The sequence below is a fragment of the Protopterus annectens genome, chromosome 3.part1 (assembly GCF_019279795.1).
Source record: "Protopterus annectens isolate FY-2018-M chromosome 3.part1, PAN1.0, whole genome shotgun sequence".
NCBI classification, from domain to species: domain Eukaryota; kingdom Metazoa; phylum Chordata; order Ceratodontiformes; family Protopteridae; genus Protopterus; species Protopterus annectens.
Window position 1 is genome coordinate 980,832,342 of NC_056732.1, and position 18,568 is coordinate 980,850,909.

General features: G+C 41.4%; 1 protein-coding gene across 2 annotated transcripts in view; it reads left to right on the plus strand.

Annotated features, from left to right (window-relative positions):
* NCOA2 (nuclear receptor coactivator 2) overlaps positions 1–18,568 on the plus strand; it is a 1,980,807-nt gene that overhangs the window by 1,232,761 nt on the left and 729,478 nt on the right. For both annotated transcript variants that reach the window (XM_044067155.1, XM_044067157.1), the window contains exon 14: positions 3,136–3,342. In XM_044067155.1, the coding sequence (XP_043923090.1) occupies positions 3,136–3,342 (207 nt within the window). The remainder of the gene's footprint in view (positions 1–3,135; positions 3,343–18,568) is intronic.

Below are 18,568 nucleotides of genomic sequence, written 5' to 3' on the forward strand. Positions count from 1 at the left end.
TAAATGTAGATGTTTGAGTCTATTCACTGTTGCAGTCCTGTTTTCCCTCCCTCCATCCCCCTTTCATCTCTTTCCTTCCTAAGGGACATATTGGTATTTACTTTCTACTGGTGGGGTTCTTCCTCCAAAACCTGGCTCCTACTTGGGGGCTCCAAACAGGTTAGGGCAAGAAAAACTGATATAATGACTTCGGCTACCTTACTTTATACTAATGACGACCTGACGTCAGTCCTGAAGCGACAGCAGTCGACGCAGAAATACTAAGCCTCTGGTATTCGGGCCGGCCGAGGGCTGCCCTGGCAGGGATAACCCAAATTTGATGACTGCAACAGTAAATACACAAACATCTACATTTATGGTAAGTGTACACAACTGTACTTTTTAGGTGACAGTATGGAGCTGTGACTAAAATGATGGATGTCTCTTTTCGTGTTGAGCGAAAATGTCACATTAGAGGTGTTCTATGGTATGCTAACTTCGGGAGGTATCCTTATTTGCATCATGGGAAAGACAATCCAGGAAAGCATTGGTTGCCAAAGCAAAGGCCTGGTTATGACAAAATTACTTTGTGATTTAAGAGGGAAGGCGAACATATATTTGTCTGCAGTTGGCACAGACAATTCCGTCTGTACGTTTGTTAAGTTACTCTCTGTGTTCCAGGATTTGATTCCCTCGTTATCTGCCTAACTATGTGAATGAGTAAATCACTTAACCATGCCGTGCACTCAGGTTGAGAGTGAAAAAGTCCTTGGGGTTCAGTGCTCTACCCTAGTTAACAAATTCAAACAAGTAAATATTTTATTGCCTAGCTGCTATCATGTCAGCAAGGACAATAAAATGTTGAACGTGACTGCAGGAGCATTACTGAGTGGAGGATGGAAGAGCACATCACAAAGAACTTTTGAATCCTGTGGACATAACTTCCTGATTTAAGCAAATAGTTTGAATCACATCCATTTGTTAGGTTATATCAGTGCTGTATTTAAATGGTTTTGGTATGGAGAGACTGTGAAAATGGATGATATCCATCTGGAAATGCTGCAATGTTAGGGTTTTAACACACCTTTTCATTGTTGCATCGAAGGCTGGAACATAAATGTGGGTTTACAAACTGGGGTAGTGATTCCCATTTTCAGAAAGGGTGGTAGGAGGTTTGTTCATTTCTAAGTTCTCATTCACACAGAACGTCCATTGGAAAGTGAATGCCAGAGTACTAGAAATAAGACTTTTACTATTATCGAGCCATTGATTCAGGAGGAACAGTGTGAATTCCATCCTAGCCAAGGAACAGTGCTTCACCTGTTTGCCTTTTAGACATTGGATGGAATGTATGAGTTAACCAACACTATCTACACATGTTGCGGATTGTTTTTAATGGTAAGTACTAAAACAGTATTTGGCCCCAGGGCCATTACCGAGTGTTATTTAGTTATTGTGTTTAAGGAATAAATTTTAAATACCCGAGTTTGTTAAAATCAACTCAGATGAGTTCCAGGTAGGCCACTGTGTAGATTCCAAAATATCTGCTCTCAGTGTAAGTTACTGTAATACACCGTAGTAGGTCACTTACACTGAGAGCAGAGCTTTTGGAATGAGGCTCAATGTCTTTTCTTGCTTTTCTTTTGGTAAATTACTGTTTTCTTAACTTAAGACCTATATGTTCTAGAATGTCACACTTCTAGCATTCCAGAGCATTTTCTGAAAAACAAACTTAAAAGCATACAATAAAGAAATGTAAATATTTTGTGAACAATAAAAGCTATTAAAATTGTACAAATAGCAAATCTGTAAGATATATTCTTTACAATGAAAATAGTCAGTGCATTCATAGTCTTTTTAATAAATACTGTAACATATTATAATGACCACAAACCCCAAATTATATTTTAGAAACATTCTCAAATTTTTACATGTTGAAAAACATACAACCTAAACATATGCTGTTAGAAAATTTTTTTTAATCCAACATAAGCTTTCACATGACACCAATCTGCGGTGGTGCAGCGGTAGCGTTGTTGCTTCAAAGCAAGAGGCTCTCCTGTTCGATTCTCCGCTGGAGTGCCTTCTGTGTGGAGTCTGCATGTCCTTCCTGCAGCTGGATGAGCGTTCAAAAGACATGCGTAAATGGGCGTGCCTTCGTTGAAGGTTGGACTTGAGCTGGCACCTCGGCGTTCGTGAAAATGTACTGCCAATCATTAGCGGACCGGAGTTCCGCTGTGGCGACCCCTAACCGGGAAAAGCCGAAAGACAAACGACAATAAGCTTTCACATGACAAGAAATTCCTCTGTAAGTACATGTTTATTGAAATAACTTCCAGAAATATAAAAACATATGTTTAATTGTATAATTATCGGTATCAAAATGTGAAGCTTGCAGTGTAAATGTTAATGACAAGTTTTCTTCAACAGCATCTAATGTTTCACCTAATGTATTGCAACAGTTTGTAAATCACTTTTTTTTTTTTTTTGACGTATTAAGTACATGTGGAGCTATTGCTTATTTTCATAATTACTAACAAACAACTAGCAATATTTCAAGTGTGATATAAACCAACATTTTCAATGAATTGTCCTGTCTGCCATATTGGTGTTTGATAGCATAAACTTCAATAAACTGTAGCACTCTCAGTTATATTGAAGGTTGGGTGTCGGGCTGGCACCTTGGCACCATAAAAATCGACTGCCAATCATTAGCGGACTGGAGTTCTGCTGTGGCGACCCCTAACCGGGAAAAGCCGAAAGAAAAACAAAAAAGTCTCAGTTATGAAAATATGAACATAAATAAGAAAATGTGAATAATAAGTGGCAAACAGATTAACTTCTCCACTGCAGGTCATCCTAAAGTGTCATTTTAATAACTCCCTATCCTTTCTAATACTGCCTATTTATTATTAGCTGGTAAATCACTTAGTTAAAGAATCCAGATCCAAAAAAGTTCTGAAAGCCTTAAGGCGGTATCAGTACAAACTGAAAGTATGCAAAAAAGGTGTTTTATACTTGAGTGAATTAAAGAAAAAAATTTAAGGCACTGCGTTTGGATATCTTTTATTTTTTACTTTACGTACTATATTTATATTTAGATTTGTGTATTATAATTGTTTAAATGTTTCTTCTGTTTTTTTTTTTTTATTCCAGATTTTACTGGTGCTTGTGTATCACAAACCAACAGAGTAGCACCTAACCAGAGTATGCCATTGGAAGTTAATATGCCATCTCAGACTGGGACTAGCCCTTTCCCACCAGTTCGAAACACTAGTCCATATACAGCAATGTCGCAGCCAGCAGTGATGTCAAGTCAAACAGTGATGGTAAATCAAGGCAATCTGGCAAACAATACTGCAGGTGAAAGCACCTTTATTTCCTTAACTCCTTGTGGTGTAATAGAGATGGTTTAAAATGTGTTCAGCCTTTATAAAATCATGGGTTAAGAAGTCTTGATACAATGAACTGAATGATGGTTAATCTGATTTTGGTTTCCCTTGCTGTGTATCTGTCAGAACTCATTTAAGTAAAATTCTAAGAATCAAGGCAAGAAAATTTATTGATGAACTCCATGTAGGCAGATTTTACTGGTTCCTCAAACATCTGTGTTTTATTTTCGGTTCATTTTTGATGCATTGTTTATAGAGGAATTCATGCATTGTCACTAGGGTCATTGATTCTTCCTTTGACAGTAGCATAAAAATGGAGTTTGAGATTCACTGTCCATATAGTAAGATCACAAAAGTAAAGCCTGTTTTTTTTGCAGTCCCAGTTAGGAGTATAACCATCTGTCTTGCAGGTGTAAGAGCCTTTTTACTTAGCTTTGTTGTAAGTATGGGATTGCCGATCTAAAAAATTTCTTAAAACCCTTGAAAGAGAACTTTTTTTAGTAAAAGGTCAAAAGAAATAAGTTATGCTAGATTCTCTTGAGCAGTGAAGACTTATGGAACTAGAAAGTAACAGTTGTGTGGTACTTCACGTAACAATAGGTGAATGAACTGAACTGTCCCTGTCTTCACAGTATATGTTTAGGTTATAAAGCCCTCCGGTACTTTTTATCTTGAGCAGTAATGAAGGGGCACGCTGTGGACTTTGGGTACAGGCAAAATCTGTGCAACCACAGCCCAGCTTCTTTAAGCCTACTTTGTCAAGATTTGAAAGCCAGATGGAATAGCATCAGGTTGTTGGTACAGAAGGTTAAAGCTGTGAGCTGTAGTTCCTGTGGTACATGGTTTGATTCTTTTAGCTCGCATTTGCTTGTTTTGTGACCTTAAGCAAGTCATGCAACCAGACATTGCTCCTGTGTTGCCCCTGAAAAGGGACTTCGTCCAGTTGACCTACCTAGTTAACAAATGTGTATTATTATTAATAATAATAGTATATTCTTTTACATCATTGCCAAATGACAGGAGTATTCTGTAAGTGCCCTCAGATGAATGCCACTTAGTGGTACATTGAAGAGTCGCCTTTCTCTGAGAGGGGAAATGTACAGTAATATTACTATGGTGTTTGTAGATTCCTAGATTTTATTCTGGCCTCAAGTGTTTGAGAGCCATCAGGAAGCATAGCTCCTACCTCACGTGTAATTATAAGATAAACCAGTTCCTGTTAGGTATGAGGCCATTGACATTAGTGCCAGACATGAATTTAGTTACCTGTCAAGTTGTGAAAGTTGTCTGTAAAGGTTTTTGGGGATGTACCCTCTTTTTGTGTGGAGGACGAGTCTGTTCTAGGATTGTGGGATTGGCTCATTAGAAAATTGCCACACCAGCAATTCAAATTGTTGGTCTTAAGTGGAGGACTTACAGTGGAGATTTAGGAACTGAGACTGTGAAGTTGGTTAAACAGTAAGGGGTCTTTCATAATGTGAAACAACTCTGCAAAGATTGCCATTCAAGAAGCATGCAAGAGACTGAGCGGAAGGGCAGAAATTGCATTGTTAGTAGCATAACAGGTAGTATACTTGCTTTTGATGCAGAAGGTTGTGGGTTCTACTCCCACATTATGTAGATGGATTGTTTATACTGTACTGCTGCACTTTAAAGGGGGTGGATGCTGCAGTCCTGAGAATGTCCTCCTTTGGTAACTACAAAGTATTAGTCTGTCCATTTCCAGGCTTCAGTAATGTGTCTAGTCTGACTTTCTGTGATGAATGTAGATCAGCACACACATTTAAAAAAATGCAACATTCTGCAGCCATCACATTCTGTATCTTTAAAATTTAGAACTTTTCCAGGCAAAAGAATAATCTCTCGTGCTGTTTTAGTGGCAGAACTGTAATTGTTTTCGTCCTTAGTCACGTAATTTATTCTTCAGTATGCTTTCTTGTATTTGACATATTTTCCTAGCAAAAGGCTGATTTACAAAGACATGCGCCTGGAGCATTTCTCCCTAGGCTCCTCTGAAAATTGACTTGTTCCAAGGCAGACTTTCTCAGTAAGCAAATGTTAAATAAATAGAAATACTGTACTCCCTTGATTGATGTTGGAGGCCAGATAAAGCAAAGTGTTATCAGTCCTGTAGAGTTGTTCTCCAGCTTAATACCTGGACTTATAAAGTAAAACATTCAGTCATAGAAGCAAAATCCAGTTGGTTAATGGAGTGAAAGAATCTAGATACTTTTCAGCCATCTGATGTTATTTATTTTTGCATTTATTAACTAGATAAGCATAATGGTCTGTAGACCCTTTTTCGGGTACAACCCTGGCCAAGTTAGGCACTAGCGCAAGAGCATTACGCAAAAGATGCACAAGAAGTGCAGTTGCTTACAGTGGTATGCTTAATTGCATGAAAAGTTATTTTTACAAAACCCAGATAATACAATGTTGAGTTAAGGAAATGAGCTGTGTAAAAAGATAAAAGGAATGGGAATTAGATGATGGAAGAGAACAAACCAAAGATAAGATGGGCCTTAAGGTTAGTAGAATAAAATAAGGAAGAAGCTAGCGTGGTCTGCAAAGCTATGGAGCCCATCATCGTGGATCTCATTAATGGAGACATTGGGAACCTCCAAACACTGAACCCTACCCTGTTCGGCTTTAAGGGCACATCATGCCTCCTAAACCTGGTGGACTTCTTTGAGACAGTTACCAAGGCTATAGACGAGGGAAAGGTGGTCCACATAGCCTACCTAGACCTCGCAAAGGCCTTCAACACCATTCCCCACTCAGGTATCATAGACAAGCTCACCAGCCTGAACATAAACCCCTACGTCACGAGATTGGTTGCCAGCTGGCTCACGGACAGAACCCACATGATAAGAGTTGCGGGAGCTAGGTCTGACTCTAAACCGGTTACAAGTGGCGTTCCCCCGGGCTCAGTCCTAGGACCCCTCCTGTTTGGCATATACTTCTCAGAGGTACAGGTAAGCACAGGAGGACTATGGCTGACCAAGTTCGCAGACGACTGCAGACTAGGGGCTATAATTGACTCTCCGGCTGACACAGACATCCTCCAAAAGGGTCTCACTGAGACAGATACCTGGTGTCAAAACCATGGCCTCAAGCTAAATGCCAAAAAGTGCATAGTCATCCCTTTTGTAAAAAACAAAGTACCCACAAACTATCACACAGGTGGTAGCCCCCTAAATACGGAAGACGTAATAAGGGATCTGAGGACCCAAGTAGATAGTAACCTCTCCTTTGATAATCACATTGCCAAAGTGGTTAGAAAATCCTTCTATGTGGCCCACCTAATCACAAAAGGGTTTGCATCCAGATCGAAAGAGGTCATTGGGCCCCTCTACGTATCACTCATCAGACCCATCATAGAGTACAATGCCCCATTTGGGATGTACTTTACAAGACACCTGCAACAACTGGAAAGACCACAGAAGTACCTCACCAAGAGGATCACTGGCCTCAAGCAGATGCCCTATGCAGCTCGACTGAAGAAACTCCAGCTGTACTGTGTTGCATACCACCTACTCAGAAGTGATCTCTGCCTGACATACAAGGCCATGTCCAACCCAGAATTGATGGACATGCTCCACCTAAAGAAAACCATTTCCCCTCGAGCCACACGCTCCAGGGATCTAAACCTCACCACAACAGTAAATAGGACGTGCTGGAGGGATAGATTCCTGTCCCAGAGACTTCCCATGCCCTAGAACACGATTCCAATCTACATTAGGCAGGGCTCCTCTCTAACCCTCTTCAAGGGAAACCTTGATGAGTGGATGGGAAACAGAAAGTTTACCCCAGGGATCACTTCAGTGGCTCTGCTGGACAGAGGCACAGGGAACTAATCTAAGGGGACGGTGAAAGCCAACACATTCCGGCTTCGGGCAGATAGCCTAGTACCTACCTATGAACCTATAAAAAAGACGTTCACTGTGGCGCATGTGATTCATACATATGTTTGTAGGCAGTGGACTTAGCTTGTTAGCGGCGCAGTGGTGCAGCAATTAACATTGCCCGCCTCACAGGAAGTAGTTCTCCAGTTTGATTTTTGGCTGGGGTGCCTTCTGTGCAGAGTTTGCATGTCCTCCCTGCATTTATGTGGGTTTCCTCGGAATACTCAGATTTGCATCTGGAGTGTTTCTTCCTGGACCTCCATTGAAAATAGGCTCTGTCCTAGTCTGACTTTCCCAGTCAACAAATGTTAAATAAGTAAATAAAAATAATAGTAAAGTATGATATCAGCATGTGCGAGTACTTCACAAAGCTGTACTCTCGTATTTCTTTAGCTTTGGCTTCACAGTGCCTGTCTAGGTCAGATACCAAGCTGTGTGTTAAAAGTTGAGTGGATGCCCCATCCAGCATCCCTTGATCATTTGCAATACCAGAATAACCTCTGCCTTGGACTCCTCACAGAGGGCATAGCTGGAGTAGGATGAAAGGGGAGAGTTTCCCTGGGTGCATAATGCTAGGGGGGGGGGGGGCATGATCAGTAGAATCCATCAGTCTTCCATGCATTACCAGCATTCAGAAGTGCCGGTATTGATTTTTCCTGTCAGAACTGACTAGCTTTAGCTCTGTGTTTGTGGCATTAACACTGATGCACAAGTTTAAATCTGTTTGCTAAAGTCTAAATGAAAAGCTTTATTTGCCCTTCTAATGCAAGGAAAGGCATTTTTCTTTGTATTTACTTATTTATTTTTCTCTTCAGCAACCCATAGTGCTTAATGAAAGGAGAGGAGGAGAGGCTGTTGATAGTGCTGCTGCCTTGCAAATTAAAGTGAAAAAAATTCCCCCTGACAAATGCACTCGACACTGCTGCTATTCTTGTGGAATGGGGGCTTGACAGATGTTTGAAGTGGTTTGAATTAATGCTTTTGGCTGTTTTTGCCTATTGAAGATTCTCAAACTATTAGATGCAAAGGAAACAATAGTTGGATTTTATGAAATGTTTAGTCTTAGTGATATTTGAAAAAAGAACACCTGCTTTCAAGGTTGATATAATGTACCAGAACCCCACTCTCTTGCATCCTAAAGATGAGAAGCAAAGGAAGGGAACTGAACCTTCTGATTTATGGTAGTTTCATACACCATTTTTGTTGTTAAAGGTTTGGGTCTCTCTTGTGGAGTATTTGTGTAGTTCATAACACAGAAGATGCTCAAGTCCTGCCACCCTTCCAGCTGCTGTGCTTGCCAGAAGAAAGATGGTCTTTCAAAACAGAAGCATCAACAGAACTTAATTGGTTTAAATTAAAGTCCCATCCATCAAAGATTCCAGAAAAAAATCTTCTTCCCTTCAGCACTGTCCACTTTTGTGAAAAGGCCATCCTTGACGATGGTTACCAAAGTGGACCATGTTGTACCTCTTGCCTCCCATTTTTACTGGCTGTGGACAGAATATCTGAAAGCCACTATAGAAATCATTACAATAGGTCTTGCTCTTACTCATCCTTGGAAACCTCACAATTGGGGATAAGGAGGCATGTTGACTTCCTCCTGGAGTAGATTGTTCTCTTCCAGATACTGAAGGATGTGAAGAAAGTGATCCTTCAACATTCCCTCCACATGCAGCCCCAAATTAGAGGAAGCCTTAGAACTTGAGTAAAAATGTGTGTGTGTGGGGGGGTGCCTCTCTAACCCCATTCATCCCCTCGGAAGATTCTGAGGGTGGCTTTCTGATCTCTTCCCATAATCTCCTATTCACATCTTTTGTGGACTAGATTATTTCGCTTGTCAGAGAAACACAGAAATATCCCAGTGTGTTGGCAGCCTTTTCAAGGAGAACAGAATCTCCAGCTGGCTAAGGAGTGGTGTTGGTATGGTGCATATCCTGGCCATAAATTAATTGATGCTGCAGTGGCCCTTAAGAGGGAGCTTGCTCCTTATATCTAGTCATCCATCCTCCCTGTAACAAATGCAGGACTTTGGATTGCTGTGGGAAGTTTGTCTGTATGTTGTCCACATTTTCTGTAGGAGTGCACAGCTATCTGTCAGAGTTGTTAATGTTTCATCTTGAGCTTGCTGATGAGCTAGGTAAGATGCCAGATCTTTTTCCGGAAGATGAAGTCAGACTTAACACAAAGTTGGCTTCTTGGGTTGTAGCTACTACTTTGTTATCCAGCCATTCACCTGCCCTGAAACATTGCATATAGGGCAGCAAGGGTGATTAGGCATCAGTGTTAACGTTTGCTGTGTACCTAACTGACTTTGCCAGAAATTATAAGGTGTCCTTTATCAACACTTCCTTTAATGTCACCAACCTGTTTGGGCCTAATGAAGATGGCTACATAGAATAACAGCTTATTTCTAGCTCTTCCAGTGTGAAAACAGAAACTCAGCAGAGAAGGCCAGTAGACTTGTGTTTATGGGTAACTTTCAGTGTCTGGCTAGTATGTACACTGCCTGGATGCCAGGAATAAAGAAATACAGAATATCTGAAAAAAGTCAGCAATAAGAAGTGAGGAAGAAACACTGACTGGGGAAAGTTCTGCAGCTGTTCAGCAAAAAACAGTGCAACCTTCAGACATGACTTCAGTAACCTACAGGAAGATACAAGGCAACTACATGTAGACCTTGTTAAAGTAAACAAAACACTGATGGAGTATATCAGTACAAACAACAAAAGACTAGAAAAAATGGAAGAAGCTTTAAACAGATCTTTAAATGAGATGATAAAGCTGCAAAGCTCAGAGGATGAAACAAAAAAAAATAAAAGACCGGTTGAATATGAGACTGCTCAGGAAGAGATGTTTTAAAAAAATAAAGAAATTAGAGGAAAGAGCACATAATGAAAACATGAGATTTTCAGCTATACCAGAAAAGCTGGAAGGAACAGACTGCATTAATTTTATGAAAGCACAAATAAGCAACTGGACTGGAATTCCACAGCAGGTGTTGTTGGTTGACAGGGCACATTGGCTGTATGCTTCAAACCTGGCTATAAGAAAGCAGCCTAGTCCTTTAATAGTAAAGATGCAATCCTACCAACAGAAGGAGTTGATTCTGACAAAATTGTGGCAGAAGGTAAAAGTACCACAAGTGGGAGACTGTAGAATATTTGTGGAGAATGATTACTCTTTGTACACCAGACAGATTGCTGTTGAGTAGCTGTTTTTTGATAATAACACTAGAGTACAAAACCTTTTAGCACAATGGCTTAGGTAACAAAGTAGAAAGGGTGGTCACCAAACTTAGGGAGCCTATAACAAAGAAGTTACTATCCCACACCATAGCCAAACTGTGGAACTCTCTACCCCCCACTACGCAATATACCAAACCATAACAATTTAAAATCCTTGCTTCTCTCCCATCTGTCCTCCAAATGGGAATGCCCTTCACATGCTCCCAACTAAAACCCCCCCACCACTAACTCGTCACCTATATCAACTTTTCTTTGCCAAAACTAACAAAATGTCATAGGTTTTTCTCTGTACATCTTTCTTAAAAATTTTATGCATACAAGCCTCTGGCTTATCTTACACATAATCACAAACTGGCATCCTCTTAAATGTAATGCAGTGCATATTTTATTGTAAAACTGATTTCTGTACAGATTGTAATATGTAACTCATCTTGTCTATTGTAATGTGGTGACTTTCTGTATTTTGTAATGTTGTGAATTTTTGTATTTTATACTATGTACTGGAGCTTTTCTCCTCGGGTCTCCACTGAAAAAGGGCCACAAGCTCAGCTGGACTAACACGGTTAACAAACAAATAAACTAGATATCCTGTAGAGGTATTAAAATATTTTGGAAATTCTGTGAAAGTCCCTATAAAGCAGACAAATATGAAAATCAAGAAAAGATACAAATGGAAATGTTTATGGAAGAATTAAATATGCTAAGGTTAGAGGTAAATGAGGCTCAATTATCAACAGTTAGGATCATACCTCTCTACCTCATAGAGCAAGAAATCTGGTCAATGCCATAAATAAAAGTGGGACAAAGGACCAAAAATAGGGACAGTTTGTAAATATTGCTCTTACAGACTTAGAAAGCTGATAGAATAGCAGTTTTTGCATTAGTATGGGTTTTCTGGAGGATATGAAGTCTGAGTCTCCAATGTCTGTAATTATCTTTAATGATGTGCCACTAATTTGCCAGAAAACTAAAATTTTATGAAAAATAGACCAAAAATGTTGTTGTTTGTCTTTCGGCTTTTCCCAGTAAGGGGTCGCCACAGTATAACTCCGGTCCACTAATGATTGGCAGTAGATTTTTACGAAACGCCGAGGTGCCAGCTCGACGCTCAACCTTCAACGAAGGCACGCCCATTTATGCACGCATGTCTTTTGAACGCTACCCAACAGCGGGGAGGACATGCAGACTCCACACAGAAGGCACTCCCAAGGCCAAGCCGAGAATCGAACGGGAGAACTTCTTGTTGTGAGGTAACAACGCTACCGCCGTACCACCGCGGCATAAAAAAAATGGACCAAAAATATGAGGCAAAAATCTGGACATGACATTCTGCAAAAATCTGTACAGTTGAGAGATATGGGATAGGAGGAGATGAGATAAAAATTGTGATGTATAACCAATTTACAGGAAAGTCCCCAGGAATAGATGGCATTCCTGTGTAAGTTTGGAAGCTAGGAGGAAAAAACTGATAAAGATATGGAAGGTTTTGTTTAACAGTATCTTAAGAGAAGTACCACCATTATGGAAGAAAGCAGTGGTCGCTGTAATGCCTAAAGAGGGTAAAGATCCATTACATCCAGCTTTCATACAGGCCCATTTCAATTTTAAACCATGATTATGTCCTTGTCTGTAATGGATAAAGGAATGGCAAAAGTAATGCCAAAACTGATAGATATGGATAAATGTGGCTTTGTGGAGGGGAGGCAAACATTTGGCAACATTAACAGAACATTGATGATCCAGAGGGAAGCAGAATATAAGAAACTACCATTGTTGGTGGATTTTGATGCAGAGAAAGCATTTGACAGAGTAAGCTGAGACTTTATGAACAGGGCAATGGAAGCATTTGCATTTCCTGAAAAATTATAAGGTTGATTAATATGAGGCGGAAATTAAAGTGAGTGGGGTACTCTCTGATAATTTCTACTTTTGCAGAGGAACCAGGCAGGAGTGTCCTCTTTCCCCTTTATTATTTGTATTATATTTAGAACCATTGGCAAAAAAAACAAGGAACTCAGAAATTCAAGGATACAGTTGGTGTGATAGTCAAGAAAAGCTGGCTTGATTTGCAGATGATGATATTTTGCACATGGCAAAACCAGAAAAAGACATTACAGTGTTGTAAAACATTTTGAGACAGTTTCATATCTTTTGGGGATACAAAATTAGTGAAGCTAAAACAAAGGCAATAGCAGTAAATTATGTAACTGCACATGAACTGGTTCAGGAATACCCATATGGGGACATGATAAAATTAAATGTTTAGTAGTATGGATTAAAAATGATTCAAGTGTGGCAGCTAAGGATATGTGGGAAGAGACTAAAAAGATAATACAAAAACTTAGAAAATGGAAGCTTTGTTATATGGATATGGATAGTAAGGTACAAGCAGTTAAAATGTTTAGTCTGTCTAGTCTTATACATAGGTCAGGCATATTTTTATCAACCAGAGAAGTTGTGGGTAGCAATTAATAAAGAGCTGAAGAACTTTATCTGGGAGGGGAAGGCAGCAAGAGTCAAGTGGGATAAGCTGATACTTCAGTAGAACAGCGCGGATTGGGATCACCCAATTTGGAGAGTTATTTCAGAGCTACACAGTTAAGACTCCTATACATAGCACAAGCAGAAAACCATAATTAAAAGTGGAAGGGGAGAGTGATGAAACACAGGGGAAGCTTGAAATAGAGAGACTGGGATTTTGGATGCAGGCCTTTAAGGAGAATAACAGTAATCATGCAGGATACACTACAATGTACTTTTGCTAGTTCACAAGAGTCCTCAATAGATGCGATTCAAGCAGAACTCTCAAAACATAAGAGCTAGCAATATAAGCCATTGGGCTTTCCAGAATGGATGACCACCCAGTGGCAGAATTGACCGGCAAAGTCAGAGATTTTTTCAACAGAGTCTCTGAAGGCTTGCCCAGCTGTCCTGCTCTAGAAGTAGTTGGCAGTCATCTATATCTCAATTTTCCTGTGTAGATGACTGTCACAGAGGCCATAATGTCCATATGCTTTAAGATCCCATTCCAGACCCCTTACCAGCCTGTCTTCTGTTGCCCAGCATCCAGCTCATTAGAGGTGTATGGAAAGAAGATAGGTCCTTTGTACTTTCATAAAAAGGGCCATCCAGGAGATCCCACCAGACCATAGAGGGTCCTGATATTGTTCTTTTTGGTGTCAGAAAGACCTCGGACTAATCCTAGAAGTTTTATCTTCTGGTAAATTTTTCAGTTGGTGTTGATACAAACTGTTTTTCATTTTTGTGAAGATTACATTGGATGTGCTCTTTTAGCCTCCAGAATTCTTAATTGCTCTTAAAGATGGCCAAGGGGTAAAGGGGACTCTTGGACTTACAAGTAGGAATCGGCCGTTGCCAGTTTTATGTTCTATTGTTTGTTCTTGCTCTATCCCCCAAGATGTTTGTCAGATGTGTGGCCCTGTTTAAATGAGAACACAACAGAGCTTTGTAAGGTACAGAAGTCTTTCCCTATATGGATGATTGGCTGCTAGCCTCCTTGATACTGGACACAATGATGTAGCTTGGGAGTCTGCTGTACACATTCCAGTCCTTAAGAATTATGGTCAGCACTGTAGAGTGATAGATGGAACTGTCGCAAAAAAAACCCTGTCTTCATTGGTTCTCTCCTGGAGTCCTATTCATACAGGGTCAACCAACACCCTCTCCATTAGGAAGGGGGATTTGGAAGAGGCAGAGACCCATATGTCTGTGATGAATAAGGTAATGAGACCTGTCCTTCTCTGTGGACCCCTTCCACTAGTGACCTCTGTTTCAAATAAATCCGTAGACTCATAAAGGCTTTTATGGACTGGCCTATGTTTCCTTTACCTACATCATCACAATTGAGTTTCTTGGGGAAGAAAAGTAGCCTTATGTCATCCCTGTCATAGAGCATATGCTCAAGAATTCTGTTTTTTTGCAGTTATTCATTTCGAACACCACTCCCGTGCCCCACAGAAGGCAGATGACATCTTGACAGTTTGCATTATTAGCTGTTTCAAAGAGCAGCAGTGAGGGTGTTTTGGTCCCCACATTTGTCAGTTTATTGCTAATGGAGAGGCAAAGCATTTACAAATCCAGCTATGTAATGCATGTGACGTCTTTTTTTTTCTTAAACAATGTGCAGGATTTGCTGAATGGTTCACCCTTCCTGCACCCAGCTGGCTCATTTGATGTTCTTCGTGTTTCACTGTTGCAGTCATCACATTTGGGTTATTTGCTTGCAGTAGCCCTCAGTCGGCCTGATTAACAAAGTCTTGGGTCCTGCGTCGGTTGCTGTCCCTTCTTCCGTGACATCAGGTTGTCAGGGGTATAAAACATGCAGCCGACACCATTACATCTGTCTTTCTTGCCCTGCGGTGCCTGAAGCAGAAGCAGTGCTGGTCGGCCGACTCCTGAAATTTTCTTTTTGGAGTTTCAGAACCGAAGTCTTCAACTAAAAGCTACGTACCCCATTGGGGAAACTTTTTCTTGCTCTAAACCGATGTCAGTAAAAGTTAATAATTGCATTACTTGTGAAAGCAAATACCTCATAAAGATTTTCATTCGTACTGTATTCCTTGCCTAGGCTCTGACCACGACGTACCTCGCTGTCGGTTTTGTGCCTTATTTAAACCACGAACGATCCGTCATCTGTATATTTTCACTTCTAAATATTTTGGGCTCAGTTCAATTATCCTGATATGTACTCGGTAAGCCATCTGACTACCGACATTCCAAAAAAATGCAAAGATAAAGACAGACACAGGCCGCCTAGATCGAAAGCTGCTGGCGACTCTTCTAAGCCAGTTCACCGGTACTCAGTGAGGTGCTTTCGCAGCCCCTGATACCCACTACTTCAGATTCGCAGGCCTCTACCGAGACCCATTCGGAGTCCGGTATGCCGCGAGATGCTTCAACTGTGGAACCTGCGGATGTCTCTGCCTTGGATGGGTCCAGAGCCGCCGTGTAGGAACTGGCTTCTGAGGGTGCATTCAGGCCTCCTGACTTCTGTATTTAACTTATGCCATCTTCTTCTTCAAGGCCTAAAACTCGAACCATGCCCAGAAAACTGACACCCATACCGGATGGTCAGGCCTCTATGCCTAAAAAGCAAATGATAAGAATGGCTGAAGACCTTATTACTTTAATCAGGGGAAGCCAGCCTTCCCCCTCGAAGAGACCTAGGACTGAGTTTACTTATGATACTTCTGACCAGGATTCTGAATTTTCTGTTTCCTCTGATGACCAGGATTTACCCTTATCTACCTATGAGGATTCTGCTGCTGCGGACTCTATTCCCTCTGCTTCCCCCCAGAGGATTTCTCTTTTGGTGAAACCTTGCATACTCTCAGGAAGCATGTTCGTTGGGAAAGTAAGGATTTATCTGATTCTAAAAAGAGGCTTAGGGATGTTCATGTTACCCTGCTGCAGTCATCACATTTGGGTTATCCTGCCGTCAGAACAGTCGGCCTGAGTTCCAAGGTCTTGGTCCAGCGTCGGTTGCTGTCGCTTCCTCCCTGACGTCAGTGCGCCAGGGGTATATAAGAGGCATTCAACACCATTTTCTTCAGTCTTTCTTGCCGCGCGGTGCCCGAAGCAGAAACAGTTCGCAAGTGCCGGTCGGCCGACACCTGAGATTTTCTAATCGAATTTCAGTCCGAAGTCTTCAGTAAAGCTACCCCTTTGGGGAACCTTTTCTTGCCTCAGTCCAATGTCAGAAAAAGTTAACACTTGCATTTCTTGTGGGAAGCAAATACCTCATAAGGACTTCCATTCTTATTGTATTCCTTGCCTAGGCCCAGACTACGACGTCACAGGTTGTCGGTTTTGTGCTAGGTTTAATAAACAAACTATCAAACGCCGTTTTGACTTTGCACGACATTACTTTGGTAGGAAATTTAATTATATCATGCCGTTGGAGCAGCCGACGACCGGCATGCATAAAAACCGCAAGGATAAGGACAGGCAGCCTAGAACCAAGCCAGACTCCGAGGCCTCGGCTGGGCCTGTCGCCGGTTCTCCGGTTTTCAGTGAGGCACCTACGCAGCCCCTGACGACCGCGGAAATAAAACCCCAGACCGCTTCGGATTCTCAAGCAGAGAGTTCTAGGCCGACGCAGCCATTTTCTTTAGGCCCTACCAACAACATTGCAGAAGGAGAAGCCGGTGCTGTGGAAACACCTTCGGTTACAGAAGGTGTCTTCAGACCGACTACTCTCACCATAAAATCTTATGCTAAGCTTAAGACTCCTCTAAAACCAAAAAAGACTGCACATTAGTCTCCAGTTCAAGGCCCCATGCCTAAGAAACAGATGCTTAAAATGCCTGAAGATTTGATTTCTTTAATCAGGGGTTCCCAACCCCCCCCCCAGACAAAAGGCCTAGACAAGAGGAGGATTATGCCTCCTCTGATCAAGTGTCTATTTCCTCAGGCTCCTCTGAGGAACAGGATTACTCCTTTCCCCCTTATGAAGATTTTGATGCTGAAGATTCCATTCCCTCAGCTTCTCCCCCTGAAGACTATTCCTTTGGGGGAAACCTTACATACCATGAGGGAACATTTCCACTGGGAAGTTCAGGACTACTCCGACTCAAAGAAAAGGCTCCGAGAGTTTATTTTACTCCCCCAGCACAGACCACTTGCTATCCCTCCAGTTTTAGACATTGTGGATGATGTTTACTTAGAATCTAGTCTAAATCCAGATTCTCTGCCTCCTGCTCCAGTCAAACCAGATAGATATTATAGAATGCCTGACTCATACAAATTCCTTTACAAAAGCCCTGTTGCTGACCCAGAGACAATCTCCCAGGGTCCCAAAGGGGCTAAGGCTTCTATGGCTAAAAATCCTGTACCCTCTGAAAGGGACTCCAGAGCACTAGATAAGTGGGGGAAGAAGGTTTACACCTCAGCTACTCTAGCTATGAGAGCACTAAATTGTCAATTTCACATGCTGAAATACCAGCAATTCTTAATGTCTCAAATAAAACTAAAGATGAGCACGCACCCACAACAGTCTGAATTCAAGGAAATGCAGGATCTGTTGCATGCAGCTGAACAGGTGGGCAAACATACTTTACAATGTGGATTTGATTCCTTGGAAGCTTCCTGTAGAGCAGATGTTACTGGGTCTGTTATACGTAGGCATGCTTGGTTAAAGGAACAAACTCTGCCTGATCATGTTAAAGCAAAGTTACTAGATGCACCCTTACAGCAGGATGTCTTATTTAGGGTTAAAGCAGAAGAGGTTTTAAAGAAAATGGAGGATAAGGCAAAATCTATGCAGACGGTCAAAGATTTCTTACAGGTACAATCCCCACGCTTCAGCAGAAATTGGCCAACAAAAAATTGGTCCTTTCCAGCTTCTGACAGACCACAGAGGGGTAAATACAGATGCCCAAGGGGCAGAGGACAAGCACAAATCCCTTACAAACCTTGCCAATGGGGCACTGCAACACAGAAGGGAGGATAAGACCGGTCCCAAACTACTAGAAGACAAACACAATGACTTAAACCTCAAACTGCCAAGCAAAACTCTCTTGGCAGCTCCCTTGGGAGGAAAATTAGCATTTTTTACAGACAACTGGCACATCGTCACAAAGGACAAATGGGTCCTAGACATTATCTCACAAGGATACAGATTCCATTTCCACACATTGCCAAGGATAAAAGGAATGCCAAACCTGCCACAAAATCAATGGGCAGAGGCACAAAAACAAATTACAGCTCTCATGGACATGACAGCCATTCAACTGGTATCTACACAGGAGCAATGCCAAGGATTTTACTCAAGGCTCTTTCTAGTCCCCAGAAAGGACAATGCTTGGAGACCCATTCTGGACCTTTCAATTCTAAACACCTTCTTGCAAGTACACAAATTCAAGATGCTAACACTACAGCAGCTTCTTCCCATGTTGGGCAAGAAAGCTTGGCTAGTAATGTTGGACCTCAAGGAGGCATACCTGCATGTCCCTGTCAGACAAAATTGCAGAAGATACCTCCGTTTCATTGCAGGTTCAACCCATTACCAATTCTCTGCACTGTCCTT